General features: G+C 37.6%; 1 protein-coding gene across 7 annotated transcripts in view; it reads right to left on the reverse strand.

The window, feature by feature from the left end:
• ITSN2 (intersectin 2) overlaps positions 1–21,424 on the reverse strand; it is a 140,491-nt gene that overhangs the window by 91,428 nt on the left and 27,639 nt on the right. For all 7 annotated transcript variants that reach the window (XM_059405234.1, XM_059405233.1, XM_059405240.1 and 4 more), the window contains 7 exons: positions 19,677–19,740; positions 10,811–10,903; positions 9,119–9,182; positions 7,531–7,694; positions 6,042–6,248; positions 5,789–5,888; positions 4,805–4,944 (listed from right to left, as the gene is read on the reverse strand). In XM_059405234.1, the coding sequence (XP_059261217.1) occupies positions 4,805–4,944; positions 5,789–5,888; positions 6,042–6,248; positions 7,531–7,694; positions 9,119–9,182; positions 10,811–10,903; positions 19,677–19,707 (799 nt within the window). In that variant the 5' untranslated portion in view covers positions 19,708–19,740. Of the gene's footprint in view, positions 1–4,804; positions 4,945–5,788; positions 5,889–6,041; positions 6,249–7,530; positions 7,695–9,118; positions 9,183–10,810; positions 10,904–19,676; positions 19,741–21,424 lie in introns of those variants that run through there.

A 21,424-nucleotide genomic window follows, 5' to 3' on the forward strand; every position in this document is an offset into this window, starting at 1 on the left:
TTAAAATCTCAGTCTTGAAAAAACACTGCAAATAGCTTATACCGTCTCCCAAATAATTAGTCCTCAGTAGATTTTACGTAAGTGAGATTTGAGGAGGTCTTTGTGTTAAAAAGAAGACTCTTCTTCTTCTTTTTTTTTTTTTTTTATTAACATATGATGTATTATTAGCCCCAGGGGTACAGACCTGTGAATCACCAGATTTATATATTTCATAGCACTTACTGTAGCACATACTTTCTCCAATGTCCATAACCCAACCACCCTCTCCCTATCCCCTATCCCCCGGCAACTCTCAGTTTGTTTTGTGAGATTAAGAGTCTCTTATGGTTTGCCTCCCTCCCGATCCCATCTTGTTTCATTTATAAGGAGGACTTTTCTAATAAAGAGAAATGGAAGGTTATTTCAAACCTGAAAAAAAGGTCTAGTAACTAATGTTTCAGTTTTTAGTCAAAGACAACTGAAAGTAGATCCCTTAGCATGGGGCAAGAGAGCAAACAGGAGGAAGGAAGGAAGGAATGTAAATGGTTAAAAGCCTACTGGTGGAAGGCTTAAATGTGCAAGGTATAAATCGTACAAAGGGCTATAGAGAGCCTGCAGAGTACTCTACTAAGAAAAGCTCACTTGAACATCTACACTGTTGGTCTGCCAATCCTTTTGATATCATATTCCCTGTGCCTATAAGGCTAGTTCCTCCTTCTCTACCTGGTGGACTACTCATCCTATAAGGTCCAGCTCAGCTGTCATCTCTTCCCTGAAGCTCTTTCATATCCTCACATACTGGTCACTTTCTCATCTTTATTAACCACAGCACTTTTATTTTTTAATTTATTTTTTAAAAAGATTTTATGTATTTATTTGAGAGAGAGTGAACAAGTGAGCAGGGGGAGGAGTAGGAGAAACAGGGGCACCTGGGTGGCTCAGTGGATTAAAGCCTCTGCCTTTGGCTCAGGTCATGATCTTAGGGTTCTGAGACCCAGCCCAGCCTCGGGCTCTCTGCTCAGCAGAGACCCTGCTTCCTTCTCTCTCTCTGCCTGCCTCTCTGCCTACTTGTGATCTCTGTCTGTCAAATAAATAAATAAAATCTTAAAAAAAAAAAAAAAAAGGAGAGGGACAAGCAGGATCCCTGCTGAGCATGAAGCCTAAAGTGGGACTCAGTCTCATGACAGCAAGATCATGACCTGAGCTGAAATCAAAAGTTAGATGCTTAACCAACTGAGCCACCCAAGCACCCCAATCACAGCACTTTTAAACCACTAATCAAATATTATGATTATGTGACCTATATACTATGGACTCCTCAAAGATATGGACCATATCTCCCCCTACCCCGTGCATTTCAGTGTGTCACAGAGTGCCCAGAAGATATGGGACTCAGCAACTATGAGTCAATGAATTAATCTAAATAAATCACAAGAGTTAAGGGGGAAGGGAAGAAGAAGAAGAGAAAGAAAATCAGACCACTGAATGCTACACGTACTGAACAAAGCAAAACATGTAAGTCTAGGTCAGTCCCAGCCTCATATACCTGGGGCTCATGCTCAGTTGCAAGACACAAGAAACACCTATTTAAAAAAAAAAAACAAAACAAAAAACGGGGCACCTGGGTGGCTCAGTGGGTTAAGCCGCTGCCTTCGGCTCAGGTCATGATCTCAGGGTCCTGGGATCGAGTCCCGCATCGATCTCTCTGCTCTGCAGGGAGCCTGCTTCCTCCTCTCCCTCTCTCTGCCTGTCTGCCTGCTTATGATCTCTGTCTGTCAAATAAATAAATAAAATCTTTAAAAAAAAAAAATAAAAATAAAAAAATAAAAAAAATAAAAAAAAAAACAAAAAACGGGGCACCTGGGTGGCTCAGTGGGTTAAAGCTTCTGCCTTCGGCTCAGGTCATGGTCCTGGGATCGAGCCCTGCATCAGGCTCTCTGCTCAGCCAGGGAGCCTGCTTCCTCCTCCTCTCTCTCTCTGCCTGCCTCTCTGCCTACTTGTGATCTCTGTCTGTTAAATAAATAAATAAAATCTTTAAAAAATAAAAATAAAAACAACTTTCCCTTAACTATGAATACATAGCTTCATTCTTGTAGGTCTCAGGTTAATACTCCGCGAACAACTCAATATATGACCTTCATATAATGTGGCATATACAAATCAAGTAACATTAGGGGACTAATTCTTCACAGGTGACTTTCTATTGACCTTCATATTCCACCTTTGTTTTTACTGTATGTTTTTAGTACATATGTAAAGTGAACTAATCTTAAGTGTACTGCTTGATGAGTTTTTACACGGGTATGTGCATATGCAACCAACATCCTTATCAACATACAGAATGTTTTTAGCACCTCACAAGGTTTGTGCATGGTCCCTTCCCAACAGAGTAACTATAATATTCTGATTTCTATCACCATCCATCATGTTTCCAGTTGCTCAGCTTCATATAAATGTATTAAATAGTGTGGACCCTTTGAGCCAAGCTTCTTTCATTCAATACATTATCCATGTTGTTGTATGTATCAGGAATTCATTCATCTTTTTGCTGTGAAATGTTGTGTTACACAAATATTTAATATTACTTATTTATTTATTTATTAAGGTAATTTAATATTATTTATAAATAATATCCACATTATTTATATTGTGTTATTATCAACACAATATTAAATATCCACATTTTTTCGGATGTTTTGAATGAAGTTGTTATCAACATTTTTGTACATGGCTTTTTAGTCCACTTTTTAATGTAAAATGTAGGGCCCAAAGTTCATTTTTTTAAAAAAATGGGAGTTGTGATGACTTTTCATGAATCTTAAGTGTGTTGAGTATCATATTTCACAGATTCTAAGATGCCATCAATTATAAGACATATCATTATTTTATGTAACAGTAAGAAAGGAAAAAAAAAAAACACTGCCAACAAAACCATGACAGTGCTAAGACACCACTGATGGTAACACATCCTTAATTTCAGAGATGTTAAAATGTTAAAAAAAAAAATAGTGTGACTTTAAAATATATCTTATTTCAAGTAATTTGATAAAATCACAGAAAAAAGTAACTATGTACTATTTGATACATATAAAATAACACATTATAGGTTATGAAATACAATACAAAGACATGCCCGAACCTGCCACCCAAACTTAACACTAGCTCATGACTAAATGCTTTGAAGCTATGTTCCACGACTTTATCTCCACACCTCCATCAGGAGAGGGAACTGCTGTCCTGAATTTTGTGTGCATGACTACCTTGCCCTTTTCTCCCCCCTTCAGTTTCTAGTGAATCTGACATACATGACCTTAGACGCAAATGCAGTGGACGGTGCTAAGTGTATAGAAAGGAGCTGTCCAGCCCAAGGCCTGATCACCCCCATCTTGCTTTTTTAAAGTTTTTATCACAAATTTATGATGTAAATTTAAAGAAAACATCGTACAGTTTTGCTTGCCAAATCAGTTGCAAGGCTTTCTTGCTCCCTTGCCCCATTGCACAATTAAGAGATCCCATACATTCATATTCTCCAAATACACCATGTACTTTTTGCTCTTAAGACTTCTTCTCTGTCACCCTCAAATGCTATCACCTTCAATCTCTATCTGTCCAAACCCTAACTCTTCCTTTCATGATGGAGCTGAAATGCTCCCTCCTATAAGATGTTTTATCTAATCTCTTTAGTATCTCCCACTCTATTTTCCCTAAGCACTTTGAAGCTCTAATATTTTAAAACACTTATTTTATTACTCTGTCTAAACTATAAATTAGTTGCAGAGTGGAGAGAGAGGGGCAGTTAAAAGGTGGGAACTCTCCTTGGCCTACTACCATCTGTTTATATCCCCTTCACTATCCTTTATTAGAAAAGTTTGCTTCCTCTAGTCTTTGGAGAGGACAGAAGTACCAGAGTATTATGCTCAAACCGGTTCATTCTTTTCTCTTCCAGCAGGCTGCTCCATAAATGTTTTTTGTTTAATCACTTCACCTCCTTGTCACATCCTACTTTCCTGGTACAAATTTTTATTCCTACTCAGCAATAATACAAATCAAAGGTCCCCCCCCCCCCAAAAAAAAGAAAGAAAGAAAAAGAAAAAAAGAGAAAAGTTTGGATAGTGTTCGAGATGGACTCAAATGTTCTGTAGGGACCTGAGGTCAAGTCTTTTTTTTTTTTTAGATTTTATTTATTTGAGAGAGAGCAAGAGAGACAGCGTGAGTGGGGAGGAGAGGCAGAGGGAGAGGTAGAAGCAGAATCCCCACTGAGCAGGGAGCCCGATGTGGGGCTTGAACCCAATACTCTGAGATCGTGATCTGAGCAAAAGGCAGACACATAACCAACTGAGCCACCCAGCCGCCCCTCCTGAGGTCAAGTATTATGGGCACCTCTTGGTTGGAACATTAAAAGGTGGACAGTGCTCACAGAGGTTTAAGTAAGGGTAAGCATAGAAAGACCCAAGGAAGAAGAGGACCCGCAGGGAAAAAGCTGAGGTTAAGTCCCACACAACGGAGCTTGTCATAGGAGGTTCTCCTTTCACTGCACTGAAGCGTGACACTTAATCTTCTGAAGGGAGAGGTCTTCTTTCCAAAAACCTGGGGGTCTACCTGTGTGCTCAACTTCATTATAAGAACTTCGAAGAAATCAGTCAAGTTGTATCTGTCTTTGAGCTCTCACACTACTTAAAATATCTGTATTTACCAAATGCTGCTAAACTTTTTGGATGTTAAAATTTTAGATAAGCTACAAAGTATAAACGCAAATGTTCTTCAGTAGAAATTCATATAAAAAACTTTAACTCTCTCACATTCTGAAGCACTGAATGTCACTTACCTGAGAGGTATCCACTCATACTTTTGTCAAGACTATTAAATTTTTGTCGATATTTTAATCTTGAAGGCTGAGGAACTGCCCACTCGGAGGTCCCAGTCTTGGGCGAGTTCCCTGACAGTGAAGCAGTTGAGGAAGTTGAGCTATAACAAAATTTATTTAAAATCTTTATATTACTAAATAAAATACATTTAGTTAAACCTTATAAGGCAGAAACATTAAGAATCATACCTTCTATAGTACAACGTAATTGCTTTTGTGTTTGATATTTTAAAGTTTTAAATAATTTAACCTCATTCTTAGGAAAGCAAATACCATATGAAGTACAGAACTACCTTATACCAAGAACGTACTATGTGCCCGGCCCTCTGTTGTGCTACGACTTTTACGAATACTGTTTCTTATCCCTATGACAAATGTAAAAGGTATTACTGTCTCCGCCTTTTCGATGGGCAAACTGCGGCTCAGTGATGTTATGAAAAACAAGGTTATACATTCAGTGAGCAGCTAAGCTGGGACACCAAGACCCTTCTTTTTGGTTAAAATCTAACACTCTTGCTACACTGATTTGAAGAATATTATTATGATTTATATGAGGTGTGGTGAATGAATACTGAAGACTTTGTGTTCTCTAAAATTTAAAAGATACTCAATCAGCAGAATTTGCTCAAGAAAAAATTAATGATATACCATAATTATGAAACTTTTGGAGAAAAATATGCAAAAAGTATATTATTTTGGGCAAAAACTTGACTAATTAAAAACAGAACATTTTTGGCTTGTGTGAAACATTTTTCCATGCATTTACTAATCCTAAAAATAAAGAATTATTTTAGGTGAATTATAAGTAGTAAATATGCCTTAAATTCTACATTTGGCCATTGTAAAGTTAAAATCTGTATAAGCTCAGAGCTTACAAAAGAAAAAGTCGTTTGTAGATACTCCTTATTGAAAGCATTAAAAGTTGGAGGTTTTAAGCCTTCATACCTGCTAGATCCTAGATCAATCAGAGACTGGGCTTTCTGTAAACTAGCACCGCCGCCGAGTCCTCCCATCATGAGACTGTAAGATGACGTATGAGGCAATGCTAAAAGGAAAAAGGCGGGGGGAGAAATGAAGAAAGAAAATGGCTCACGCTAAACAATTTTACAAAGTATGAAGGAAATCTATATTTATTGGGATACAAGTATACCAGTTTCTTTCTTTGACAGTTTCTCAGTCATTAGCTAGAAGTACTTACTTGAAGAAGAATAAGGAATGGATAAAGGCTGAATGAGGCCAGCGGTTCCATTTGGTAGTGATGATGTGCTAACGGAAGGCACTAGGGGAGCAGGCATCATTAAGGGAGGAAGGGTGGTCCCTGAAGTCGCAGAGGATAAGGGGGTTGCCATAGGTGCAACTGGAGGCAATGAGTGAGGAATGGACAGATTGGGCATGCTTCCCATTCCTAGAGACAAAACAGAACACATTTCCCAGTGCTAGCAACGGACTATAAAGCACAGAAAACAAACTGACAGTACAGTGAGCAAATCCACATTTACAGAGACACTATGGGCAAATTAGTCTTCTAGATAAAAAGTTCACTAAAGCAGCTTTGACTTAGCAGCAAGGGAGGTACACCACTGCTTTTAATATCAACATTCTGACCTATGTGAACTATGGGAATGCTTTCTAAGGAGTTAAAGCATCATGATGAAAGCTAAGGAACCTTTTCCAATTAAATATTAGTACTCTCAAAGAGAGACTGCATTACTGGATTAAAATGTGGGGTTTTGTGTGAGGATAATATAGTGCTGTTGAGTTACTCAAATAACACGCACACACATACATTCCCCCAATGTCCCCACCCCCCGCAAAAGGATAGTTACTAGATACGTTAGGAGACCCATTTATGTATATGCATTATTTGTGAGAAGGAAGTATACCACATATTTCACTTTTCTTATAAGGACAATTCTTTAAAAAGAATAAAATGATGACTTTTATTCAGTTACTAACTAGATTACTAGGTACACTCTATGTAAGTATGGTCACACAGTGATCTGGTCTTTATCTCCAGAGCTCACTGAAATAATGAAAGAATTTAGTATTTTAGGCTCTAACATCTGGAATCAAAGAACATGTAGATTCACAGAATCTAACTGAATGTTCCATACCAATGAGTGCTTCTTATATATAATTAATAAAAAATTGGCTAATCAAAATTAACAGAAAACAGATTCTCTCTGATGAATATATATATTAATGAGCACAAAGTCTGCAACTTTTAGCCCTGAATTTAGCTGGGTAATTAACCTTTAAATTAAAAAAAATTTCTACTTAGGAATAATTTCAAATCACCTCCCACTTAAACCATCTAAGTGAGTTTGAAATTGTTCATAATTTTTCTGTGACTCATTCGGAGTAGAGAGGAAACTAAGAATAGTATTTAAGATCAGCTCTAACTGGAGGGGGTCAGATATTTTATCATCCAACTGGGAATTATGAAAGGGAACACTAACCAGACTTGAGGCCAGGACAACAGGCATAAATCAGAACTGTCCCTGGAAAACTGGGACGCAAGGACACCCCTGCTATGACAGCAAGTTTAACATCTTATCTCAGGCACAATTAACCTGGAGTCTGAGGATTATTGTTTTATGCTAACAAACCCTTTTCTAATCCTTAAATATAATGTATAGGGAAAGTTTAACTATCAAAAGCAGCCAATTCAATTAATAAATACGTACCGAAACGAGCAGAAATTAATGGAGAGAACATAGGAGGTTGTTTCATAATAGGAGGGAGGACTACGGGCAACTGTTGGCCCTGCAGCTTTAGCTTGATGAGTTTCATTGCTATGGAGAACTCCTGCTGATCCATCTTCCCATCCTTGTTCAGATCTGATAAAGCCCTAAAAGAATTATGAAGTAGGCAGATTAGTATACAGTGCTAGCATTATTTTTGAGGATAATAAAATAGAAACAATGACGTAGTATTCACATACAGATCATCACTTAATAACCATAATATAAAATTAAGCAAATAAAATCCAAAATCCAAAAAGCTAAAACCTGTAAATTAAGAAATAGTGACCAAAGATCGCATCTAATGAAATACTGCCGGGGCGCCTGGTTGGCTCAGTGGGTTAAGCCTCTGCCTTCAGCTCAGGTCATGATCCCAGGGTTCTGGGATCGAGCCCCGCATCGGGCTCTCTGCTCAGCAGGGAGCCTGCTTCCTCTTCTCTCTCTGCCTGCCTCTCTACCTGCTTGTGATCTCTCTCTGTCAAATAAATAAATAAAATCTTAAAAAAAAAAAAAGAAATACTGCCCATCTACACAGAATCCATGTAAAGAGAATCTATGAGACCTTTGGGATGAATTCCACCAGTGTGGACAGAAAGAAATTACTCAAGAGTATAATCATTCTAAATTTAATTTATTAATTTGCTCAAATATTTATTGAAAGCCTGCTATGTGTCCAGTACTCTACCAGGCATGGGAATATTCCAAGTGGAAAGAAAGAAGGGGTAGGGGTTGACATTTCTTGTAAATACATTGAAAAACAAAACTCTAGGGAGCCTGGGTGGCTCAGTCAGTTGGGCATCAGCCTTTGGCTCAGGTCATGATCCCAGAGTCCTGATATCAAGCCCCGCATGGGGCTCCCTGCTCAGTGGGGAACCTGCTTCTCCCTCTCCTGCTCCCCCTCTGTCAAATAAATAAACAAAATCTTAAAAAAAGTTTTTTTTATAAAACCCTAGATAATATAAAGAACAATTCTATTTAAGGTAGGAGCAGGAAAAGGGAGGGCTAATTTTGGTCTTACAGATGATGAAATGAAATAACTACAAAGTAACATAAAGAAGATTTTTTGAGAGTTTGCCAAATTATAAAGAAATATTTTTCAATGGCAATGTATTTATCGTTCCTTAAAAATTCTAAGGACATTAAAAAATTTGTCCAAGAGAGGGGCGCCTAGGTGGCTCAGTTGGTTAAGCATCTGCCTTCAGCTCAGGTCATGATCAGGTCCTGGGATCAAGCCCCGCTTTGAGCACAAAGTTCAAGTGGGGAGTCTGCTTTTGCCTCTGCTCCTCCCCCCCCCAACTTGAGCTCATTCTCTCTTAAAAAAAAAACAAAAAACAAAACTGTCCAATAGAATAAAACCCCAATTATTTTCAGTCATTTACTCAATAAAATTTATTTTCCTAAAAGCTGAAGAAATACTTAACAACAGCAGACTATGATAAAAAAAAAAATCTTTAGATTAAGACTATATCAAACACAAAATAAAACCAGACTATCAGAAATTTAAATTCATCTACAAGAGAGAACACTTTACCATATTTCAGCTAAAACAGGAGCCGGCAGGCCTGACTGTAAGAAAAAGGTACGTGCTTGATCACCTGAAGGTAATAAAAGCAAAAATCGAGAAGCACATTAGTAAATGGAATTCCTCCAATGCCTCTGAATAATAGTAGTGGACAATAATAATAATAATGTCATTGCTTTATTTTCATTTTAATTGCAGTCACTAAGGAATAAATTAAACAAAAATAAGCACATAAAATTATTTACATTACATTAAGAAGATTTAGGTTTTAACAAGAAAGCCACAAATCAAGTTATATGCATTAATCAATGATGAAAGATTACATTATTCATCTTAGGTTTTTCATAATAACTGGTGTATAACTTGATAATATTTCTAATTAATAAAATTCATAATTTCAAACTTTATTCCCTAAAAGAGTTCTAAATAAAAAATACCAGGTGTTGGGAAAGGCAGTCCCCCAATTGGTCTCGTGGTCTCGCATAATCCTCTACATCCTTCCGTGTGTGCCAAGAACGCAAGACCCTAACTGCTCTCCACCTGGGTTGTTTCTCAGGTTGGGTTTGTGGTGAACAATCTTGAGGCATGAAGAGGTAATGTTTCCCCCCGCCAAAAAACAACCTGCTTGCTAAAGATGGTGGGTTCCCTCAGGGTCAATGTTTCTGTCCTATGACACAACTGTTGCATTTCTGCCATCCTTTTGGGCTCTCTGCATCACCCTGTGGGATTTAGGGAACAGAGAAGCCTACAGGAACGTGCTGATGCTCCTAACACTAGCTGTGCCCTTTGTAACAAAGTCCTTTGTCTCTGACTCAGGAACCCTGGGTCATATGAGGAACCTGGGTCTTATGCCGCATCCATGAGACAGTAACCGACTATGTTACTAACTTGTAAGCAGAGTGAGCAAATCCCAGCCATGATACCAGGAAAGGTAGCTATTATTATAGAAGCACAAATAACATTAGGCTATAATGGCTAAAAGGATGGATTCCAAAATCAGACTGAAAGGTTTCACAGCACAGATTAACACTAACAGCACAGATTTGGCAAATATTAGTCATTATAGTTACTATTACTGGAAATAAAGCACTCAGGTTCTTTGGCACAGAAAAAAAGTTTAATCTATACAAAAAAATTTGAAAGACACACCTAAATTAATCCTCCTTAGGCTCTGGAGGTCATCTTGCAAGACAAGAGCTAGTGCCAACAATCAATGCTTTGTATTACCTTTCAAAAACGGAGGACTAGCATTATAAAAACAGATTGTAGGAAAAAACTTCTAGATTATTTTCAAGGAAATGGGTCTGATACATACTTCTTCTAGACCTAGTAACACTGACCATCATACAGGGAACTAGCACAATGGATTCAGAGCATATTAATAAATTTGGTTGGGAAAAAAGTCTCAACTACCTTAAGAAAGAAACTGAAAACATTCTAGAAACAATGTTAAAGTGGGAAACTGAAATTCTTGGATGTCCTTTAGGATCAAGAAAAGATCTTCCATAAGGAAATCCAAAACAACAAATTAAGACAGTTGCAGGTAAAATAAGAAAGCCACAATTTTTTTAAATGCATAAATTCTGACTGATAGGAATTTAATCACTTGGTAATACAAAATTGATGGTAATCAAATTAAAACTAATTCTAAGACAATACATGAAAAGGAACATAACTGACAAATAAAATGTAAATACAAACCTGTTATGTAACCTCCTGAGGGTTTGAGGTTATCAAACTGCTTGTCATGCTTAGTCCGTTCCTCAGAAGTAATAGCCCACATGTTTGGCCCTCCTAAACCAGAAGTGAAAGACAAAGAAATTATAGTATGTATATATGAGAATGCTCCAAATAATTCTAAAATGTAAATATGAATCACAGGTGTCCCTGTAGAGACAGTACTCTATCCCTGCATGACACAAACGGTAAAGTTCTATCACAACCATATATGTGACACAGCCCTAAGGTTCTTCACTCATTCACCCCATTAACATCTATAGAACAATAACTATACCATTCACAAGAAATAGGCAATAAGCTAAATTCTGGAAATAAAAAGATGAAATAAGATAGTATTCCCATCCTCTCTACATATTCAAATTAGCTAATAATGGTCTATACACTTCACTTCTGACTACCTTTTCAGTTTACTCAACTTCTACCAGTAAGAAACCAAATATGTTTAGGTATATAAATTCATATAAATTTGCTGTATATGGTATAAAAATCGGCCCTACAGAGTTGCTTCCAGGAAATGCCTATCATTGAAAGTAGGTACCCACTATACTTTGAAACACTAAGATGGATATGACTTAACAAATACTTCTTAGCCCTAAATGAAGGGCTTTTAAAGACAAGCTTTAAGATTAAAGTTAAAAATATAGAAACAGGGGCGCCTGGGTGGCTCAGTGGGTTAAGCTGCTGCCTTCGGCTCTGGTCATGATCTCGGGGTCCTGGGATCAAGTCCGGCATCGGGCTCTCTGCTCAGCGGGGAGCCTGTTTCCCTCTCTCTCTCTCTGCCTGACTCTCCGACTACATGTGATTTCTCTCTGTCAAATAAATAAATAAAATCTTTAAAAAAAAATATATAGAAACAGATGTACTGAAGAACTAAGTTCCTAAAACAGCTAAACCTACACACTTTCTAAATAAATACCACACACATAGTAAACCCTTGGTTTATCAGTTTATTATAAAGTAAACAAATTAACCTGTCATGACTCCTGTGACTAGGAGTGTAGACCTAAGAATCTGGAAAACTGATGACAACAGAAAAACAATGACAACAACACAGGATGACAGAGAAGGAAGCAGCTCACTTGCACTGAGCCCCAACTCTATGTCAGAGACTTTTTATGCAGTACCTCAGTGCTCCCACCGCTGCCCTCGACATTAGGTACTATTATTATCCCCATGACACACGTGAGGAAACCAAAACCCATGGCAGTAAAGTTATTTGTCCAAGGTCACACAACTAGTAAGTGGCAGAGCTGAGATCGGAACCCAGGTAGCCTGAACTGTGAGCTACACTGTCTCTCGATATTTACGGTTAATATGCTCGTGTTTTCTGTACTTTAGCTGCCACCTCTAAAAATGAGGAAGACTGGGGCGCCTGGGTGGCTCACTTGTTAGGAATCTGCCTTCAGCTCAGGTAATGATCCCAGGGTCCTGGGATCGAGCCTCCTATCGGCTCCCTGCTCAGCGGGAAGCCTGCTTTTCCCTCCTCCACTCCCCCTGCTTGTGTTTCCTCTCACTGTTTCTCTTTCTGTCAGATAAATATAATCTTTAAAAAATAAAAATAAAAACTAGGAAGATTATCTAAGTTTACAGGGTTGTAAAGACTGTATGTAATAAGTAATATAGCAACTCTAAAAATAACACTAAATATAATTTTTCATCTATTAGATTGGTAAAATAACAACAGCTAGCATTTAATGAAACTTGCCATGTGTTAGGTATTTCTCTAAAAGCTTTATGTGCACTGTTTCTAAAAGTCTCGTAAGAATTCTATGAGGTTACTATTACTATTATTACTGTTTTACAGAGGAGGAAACAGAGGCATGGAGAGATTAGATAATTTGCCCCAGGTATCAAAGTTGTTAAGTGTTGAAGACAGGGTCAGAATCCACAGACTTAAAATTAAGAATCTTAAACTACCTGCCCTGAAAATAATTAAAAACAAATAAAACCACAAATACGTTGCCACTTGATTTCAACAAAGACGTCAAGATAATTCAACGGGGAAGGGATAACCCTTCACTGAACCCTTCACTGAAAGGATGAAAGAACAGGACATCCACATGAACAACAACAGTAACAACAAATCAAACCATTTCAATCCTGCACCACATATGAAGAGTTAACTCTAAATGGATTATAGAATTAAACACAGGAGCCAAACTGAAAATTTCTGTGATGAAAGCAAACAAAAACTCTTTGTGAATTTAGATTAGGAAATGATATTAGGACACAAATGACTAAAACTTTTTGTTAAGTTGGACTTTCTCCTTTCTTAAAGACACTGTTAAGAAAGTAAAAAGACAATGGGTGGCTGTGTGGCTCAGTTGGTTAAGCATCCAACTTGTGATTTCAGCTTAGGCCATGATCTCATGGACCGTGAAATGGAGCCCCATGTCTCGCTCTGCATTCTGCAGGGAGTCTGCATGAGATGCTCTCTCTATTTCCCTCCCCCCACTCATGCTTGTGTGTGCATGAGCCTGCTCTCTCTCTAAAATAAATAAATCTAAAAAAAATGTAAAAAGACAAGCTACAGACTAGGAGAAAATATCTGTAAAACATAATAAAGGACATGCATCCAACATATATGAAGAACTATTCAACTCATTAATACAATCCCTGCTCCTCCCTGTCTTTTCCCCAATGGGCAAAAGATTTGAACAGACATATTAAAGATAAAGATGGCAAATAAGCATGTGACAATATGGTCAATGTCACTGATCATCAGGGAAATGAGTATTATTTTTTTGAAGGTTCTATTTATTTATTTATTTGATAGAGAGAGAGAGAGAGAGAGAGAAAGCAGGGGTAGGGGCAGAGAGAAGCAGGCTCCCTGCTCAGAGCCTGACACAGTGGGGGCGGAGTTGGGGGAGTTGATCCCAGGACCCTAGGATCATGACCTGAGCCAAAGGCAGATGCCTAAACCTATTAAGCCACCCAGGCACCCCGGGAAATGCTTAGTAAAACTATAGTAACCAGGCACCCCAGGAAATGCATATTAAAACTACAGTAACAGGGGTGCCTGGGTGGCTCAGTGGGTTAAGCCTCTGCCTTCGGCTCGGGTCATAATCTCGGGGTCCTGGGATCAAGTCCCAATCGGGCTCTCTGTTCAGCAGAGAGCCTGCTTCGCACCCCCCGCCCCGCCTACTTGTGATCTCTCTCTCTCCCTGTCAAGTAAATAAATAAAAATCTTAAAGAAAAAAAAAGAAAACAACACTACAGTAACATATCACTCCATGCCCATAGAATGTCAAAAGTTTTTTTTTAAAAACTGCTGGCAAGCCTACTGAGCAACTCAAATTCTCACATACTGCTGGTGGGGAAGGAAACTGAGACAATTTACAAAGAAGAGTCTAGCAACTTCTTATGAAGTTAAATATCCATTTCCCACGCAACCCAGCAACAAGCTCCTGGGTAGGGGTGCCTGGGTGGCTCAGTCGGTTAAGTGTCTGCCTTCAGCTCAGGTCATGATCACGGGAGGCCTGGGATTGAGGTCTGTGTGGGCTCCCTGATCAGCAGGGTGCCTGCTTCTCCCTCTCCAACTCCCCCTGCTTGCGCTCGCTCTGTCAAATAAATGAATAAAATCTTAAAAAAAAAGAAAAAGAAAAAGGAAAAAACTCCTGGGTATTTATGCAAGAGAAAAGAAGACGTTTTCCAGATAAAAATCTGTCCTCTGATGATTATAGTAGCTTTAGACATTTGGTTTAGACATGAAAGCCTGGAAACAACCTAGATGTTTTCTACAGATGAATGGATAAATAACTTGTGGTATACATTTATACAATGGAATTCTACTCAGCAATGAAAAAGAAAGATAAATATAATTACATAGATGAATTGTGAAAGTATTTTGTTAAGTGAAACGAGCCAGACACAAATAGCCATGTACTGTGTATTTCACTTACATGACGTTCTGGAAAAAGCAAAACTGCAGGGACAGAAATCTGACCAGTGGTTGCCAGTGGCTAAGGGCAGGGTATGGGGGATAAGGGAACCTTCTATGTGATGGAAATGTTCCATAACCTGATTTATATGACTGTATGCACTTATTAAAACCCACTGAACTATATATATACTTAAGAAGGGTAAATTATACTTCAATAAACTCAACTTAAAAATAAAACAACAAAAAAAACAACACAGGGGCGCCTGGGTGGCTCAGTGGGTTAAAGCCTCTGCCTACGGCTCAGGTCATGATCTCAGGGTCCTGGGATCAAGCCCCACGTCGGGCTCTCTGCTCAGCAGTGAGCCTGCTTCCCCCTCCCTCTCTCTCTCTGTCTACTTGTAATCTCTGTCTGTCAAATAAATAAATAAAATCTTGAAAAAAAAAAAAAACGAAACAATACAGCAGCTAATACATACCAACCACATGGAGGCGGTCAATAAATTAGTTTCCTTACTCAACCCAATGCCAGGGAACAATATAACTAAGGAGAAGTCAGAGCATTAAAATCTTTCTCAGGCTCTTCCCCTTCTGGTAAAGGTACCCTTGCCAGAAAATACTGAGAGCAAGGCTGTTTAGTCAGAAACCTCAAGACTATTTTAAGTCTGGAGAGTCTGGTTAGGAAGGCTCGAGCTGCTCTAACACACATCGAGGGAGTGTACATACCCCCAGGGAGTGGCAAACTGCTTCCTAAGACTGCAGAGGGCTCTGTGGCATCAGAAGGACAGCGCTTTTTTATGTCCCACTGACACCTCACTTTTCCTTGGCTACCTGTCTTCGCAGTGGCCAACTCAACTATCTGATAAGGTCTCTCGTTTAGTTCCAACGACCTTGACACCTTCATACCTATTCAGCCAAAAACCATTTTGGGGCACCACTGTGAATAACGACTAGGGATACAAGGATGAATAAAATGAATGATTTAAAAGGAACTTATACACTCTCTTAGCCAAGAGAATCACACACAACAATCATGATTAAATGTTAACATGATTAATGTCACTTATAGAATAAAAATGCCTAAGGTATTAAGACAAGGCATAATTTTTAAGTAGTATTTAAATAATCTTTAAACTGCACACTAAAAAAATGACCACATTAATGTAAGATGTTAATGCACTACGAATTTTACAAAAAGGAAAAGTTACACAGAAGTAAGAAAACTAGAAAATATATGTACTTCAAAAACCATTTTAAAAGAGTTGATCTGGGGCACGTGGATGTCTCAGTTGGTTAGGTGTCCAACTTGATTTCCGCTCAGGTCAAGATCTCGGGTTTGTGAGATCATGCCCTATATCGGGCTGGGTGTGGAGTCTGCTTGAGATAGTCTCTCTCTCCCTCTCCCTTTGCCCGTTCCCCCTGCCCCCTACCTCCTGCATCACCCCTGCAATAAATAAATAAATAAATAAATAAATAAAGTATTAAAAAAAATTTGATCCAATTCTGGTTTTCTCACAGAACCTTTCCAAGAGTCAATAGTTTATTATTTTGAACTTAGAGTAAAAGATTTCTCAATTTTTCTCTGTATTTATTTGTAAACCTATAGAAAGTCAGGAAAACCCAAGTTTTGGGGTTGATGTTTAATATTTCCTTGAAAAGCCAACATCTTTTTACATTGTCTGATCACTTTAGAAATGTATTAAAATTCTATCCACTTCCCCCACTCATCACTAAATTGAGAATGTGGTATTTCCATAAAGATTTCTGTTGCTTATTCTCATCTTCTCACCTACTGGCTCTGTCAAAAATGTTCTTATGGTCTACGTGGAAGGAAAAATAGACATTTATAGAATATCCACTATATACTAAATCCCATGCAGTAGATAGTGTCATCCCTGTTTCACACACATAGACAAACATACATACACATATGCATATGCACGTATGGGTACACACACACACACACAAGTTCCATAAGGTTAAGTCAACACAGCTGAGTTTAGCATAGCAGTATCCTAACACACAGTTCTGAAGGTACATGATTCAAACATGCTCAATCCTGCTTATATGCTGCAAAATTAACTGAAGACTACTTCTGGGTCCAGTTCAAAATAACAGTTAAATGATGTATGTCAACCCAGTACAAACTTAAATCTCTAAAACACAACTAGAATACTGGTCTAGATAGAACTAAAGCCTTAACTAGGATATGAGTAATGCATGCTTGGGCTGTTATAAGTTCAGTGCAGTACCACCTCTAATTCTGCAGATCCAATGTTTAACAATTTCCTAATTACACAGATGAAAAGACCAATGAACTCTAAAATTCTGAAAAAGTAATAAAACTCTAAAATGGCACTTTTTCCTCCTAAAGCCATTAGCCATTCTCTCCCTCCCCATCCTCCTTCCCTCTTCCATATTTTGAATATTGCCACTGTCATGGGCTTCAGAACTTCTTATTCATTTAACCAGTCTTCAGTACCCCCACCCCCCAATTTTAAGGCTGGAACAAGCTACAGTACACTATAATCAACAGGCAGTAACATGAATTTGAAGTAGCCTCTTGCTTATCACCTGATGACTCAAATATCAGGTTCTCTGTGTTTACAGTTTTATTACATTTTTGAAAAGCAGAAAGCAAACCTACCATGATCAAAGAAGACTCTGGCAAGGATGATTCTGCTGGTGCAGAAGACACCAGAATTAGAGTCACGAGTGGTAAAAATATGACGCACTGATCTTTTTTGCTCTGTTGAGGAGATGGGAAGTGAAGCATCAAAGAGACTAAGAAAAGAATATCTACTCAATAGAACTTTCTGAGATGATGTAAATGTTCTGTATCTGCATTGTCCAATACAATGGCCACATGTGGTTTTGAGAGCTTGAAACGTGGCTAAATGACTGAGCGACTGAATTTACTTAATTTTTATTAAAGTTAAGTTGAAATCGTCACATGTAGCTAATGGCTACTATATAAGGCAGCACATCTTTGTGAGAACCAAAGAAGTCTAAATCTGTAGTTAGTCTTGGGATGATGAAATAGACATGGCAAAATGTGAGAAATACATTTAAGCGTTTAGACATACAGCTTGGTCTAGAGCACTTAAAGACAGGTTCCAACGGTACTGGGCATCGAAAAGATTTAACACCATCTATAATTGAGCATTTACTAGAAGAGCAAACACTGCTTTTGAAAGTTTTGTGCTATATGTGAATGCCTTTTCTAGTAAGATCTTAAACTCCGAATTTGACGAAATTAGATATGAGCAAGATCATCTTCAATCTTCAGCTGTATTATAAACTAAGGAGGGTACAAAGTCTACATTTGCTATCAATTCTTCAGAATTTAAAAAAAAATTACTACCTCTAATTCTTTTTTAACTACCTTGATTCCTAAACGTCACTCCTAAAGTATTTATCCAACATTTTGTCAGTATTATTCTTTCATATATAATGCAATGAGCTACAAATAGATACACAAATGTTAAGAAAAGGGAAGAAACAGAATGAAGAAAGACTAGGCCTACTTACACTGCTTTCTTTTATGTCCATTTTGTTTGTAAGCCTTAACATTTTGATTGAAGTTTGAAACTAAACTATGTGTTTAATGCAAACTCCTATGTGTGGTGTGTAGAAATCCTAAGTTTGGGTAGAGCACTTTAGTACTACAATTATTACCCTGATTCTAAGCTTATGTTTATCACTCATTATGAAGAAAAAAGCCATTATTCAATTTTTAAAAACTGCCTGTGGCATCAAATAATCTTCATAACCCCACACCATTTCCAGCAATGCTCACAGTGATCTTTAAATAAGAGTTCTGAAAAGGCAAAAAGCAAAACAAAACTCTTATCTCAAGCCCATCCTTATATGACATAGAATTCTACCACACAGAATTTAGTTTTACCTTTTACACAAATAATTCAATTTTCCGAAACTTTCCTAAATCTCACAAGGTCAATTCTGAATCTTAAAATTTTAGATATACAACATGTATTTTTTTGTTAACAATGTGCTTAATTTGGCCCTATGACTGAAAACGTGTTTTTAAAAAGGATACAACTGATCAAATATAAATGGGAGCATTAAAACAGAATCATTGTTTGAAAGCGATAGAATTAATTCATGAAGCTTCCTTCTTTTTCTTCTCCTAGTGTTCTTTAATATCACTGCTTTCGATTTAAATGTTAAAGAGTTATTGACTGGGCTTTCTATTCCTTTATAATTGGCTAATGAAATTTACCACAAATTTAAGAAGTTCACATCTTAGATTTCTTTAGCAATTTAAAAATATAATGCATTTTTTCTTTCTCTTAAAAGTATAATGCATTAATTCTAAGTGACATACACACTACCTTAATACTTATTAAGGGTGGTTAATTTGTTTTTGGGAAAAGAAAACTAGAATCAGAAAAGAAACTTTAAAAACTTTTTGTTACTGAAGTTATATAAACATTTTCTTTAAAAATGTTTCATATGAAACAATTGTGTGTGTAGGCACACACAACCCTTTAAAAGGAATACTTAATTTTATGTGCATATTACTAAATGAATCTTTATTAACTTAGTTTACAATCATCCTAAACTACTGAAATACCTTCAACAGTCTTCACTTACAGCACTCTGCTTTTTGTCCTCCCATTTTATACATCAAACACAATATACCTTTAGGTTATTCTTAACTGCTAAAAGGCAAACACACATTCCAGATGATACAGCAGAACGTGCTTACACTAAGCCACAGGATTTACTGCATAATATTCTAATAGAAGATATATGCAGTGTTCTGAAGTAAACTATCAAAACATTTTCAGTAAGAATATTTTAAGTTTTGCATTTATTAGCTCAAGGAAAAATATCAAGACGAATATTTTACCACCTTTACAATTCCCCCCCCCCCCACCCGGCATAACCTCTTTATCTTGCCACAAGCACAAAGCAGCTTACCATTCATTGCTGTGGGAAACTGAGCCATCATGGTCCTGAATTTTCCTTGCTAGCTCTCAGCCATCTGCAACATAAAAACATTGTGCCATTAATAATACAACAAGGGCAGATCACAGCTTTAGTGCACCAGCTTAGCAGTGGGAATGTCTGTCCCCTTCAGCTTAGCAGTGGGAATGTCTGTCCCCTTCAGTTTAGCAGTGGGAATGTCTGTCCCCTTGAGCTCACACTTCCAATAGGAAACAATGCAGAGCTGCTGCTGCCGCTGAAGGGGTAGGATTTACATTTAGGGAAGGAAGGGTAGGAGACTTTGTTGGGTAATGATACTGCCTTTAAAACAGAAACATTTATAAGAAAAAACAGTCCCATATTTCATAGCAAATACTGAATAAAGAAACCCTTGGCATGAATCAGCTTTGTAGACATCAACTTGGGAGAGAGGAAGGTTGTTAGAGCTAGGCAAGATGCTATTTCAGAGAAATCAACTGTATAAATTAAGTGTATAATAACATGGAAATCCGTAAGTTCTTTTCTTTAAAAAATCCCCAAATGAGAAAAATATCCAAAATAAATGTGGCACAGGGTTCTACAGGTTTATAAAAATTTCCCAGAATTATTATAATATATATGTTTATTTAAACAACTAACTGTGCTGGGCAAGTACCCTGTACTAGGAACAGAAGCGACTTTGGAAATTAACAGCTGTGATTTAAATCCCAACTCTGCTATTTTCCTAGCTGTGACGGCGGGAGAGTTATTTAATCTTCTCGAGTCTCAGATCCCTCATCTGTAAAAATACTCTGCACGAGTATTTTTTTTTTAAGTATTAGATATATTCCAGTACACTGCTTGACACACAGTGAGTGTTTGATAAATAGCTGCTATTTTGCAAACATCCAGGAAGGGAGAGTGCAATATAATCTTGAACCCTAAATTCATTATTTTACTATGAATAAATTCAAAATTCATTCCATGAATCTTGAGGGTAAGATCAGTTAGGAAGAGTGAAGACCTAGGAAATTTATAATAATGTATTTAGTAATTAAAACCATGGCTTATAAACTGCAGGGGAAAATCACTATATTAAAAAGACCGTTCAGTAGCTCATCTATTTACCCAAATCATTTAAATATTAACATTTTTAGAAGCCCAAGGTAAAATGTTTACACAAGCCATGTGAACAAAGAAGGCACAAAGAGTTACACATCACGGTGGATGGTGTCACCAGAGGAGCTCCAGAGGAGCTGGCTAACCAGCTGCCTGGAAGTGCTACAAGGCACTAGATCGTAGTGAATCTGGCGTGCTCAAAGAGAAATATGACTGTATCAGTATAACCAGCAAAAGTTAGTCACACCAACAAAAAACTGGTATATACATCCAATTTACTGATTTACAAAGAGAAATTTAATTGCCGAGAAAACAGTCCCTTTTCTTCCTATCAAGCAAATTACAACATCTACTAAATTTCAACCAGATGACTGTGTAGTGAGAGAAGGGAGTTACCAGTGATTAGAATGCTTAATGACATCATGCACTGACAGTCAGATACATTTACCTACACAACAAGAATAAGCCAAGGACTGCACAATAGGGACGGACAGTTAAAGCTCCAATAATGCTTTGAATGACACTGCCAACTTTACTCTTGTGACTCCTAGCTTTTCTATATGCTACCACCATACACCATCCCCCCCCTTAAAGTGTATACTCTTTCTTTAGGTGTTAATAAGCGTTAGTGCAGCTTTTTTGCA

This window comes from Mustela nigripes, chromosome 7 (genome assembly GCF_022355385.1).
Source record: "Mustela nigripes isolate SB6536 chromosome 7, MUSNIG.SB6536, whole genome shotgun sequence".
In the NCBI taxonomy this organism is placed as follows: Eukaryota; Metazoa; Chordata; class Mammalia; order Carnivora; family Mustelidae; genus Mustela; species Mustela nigripes.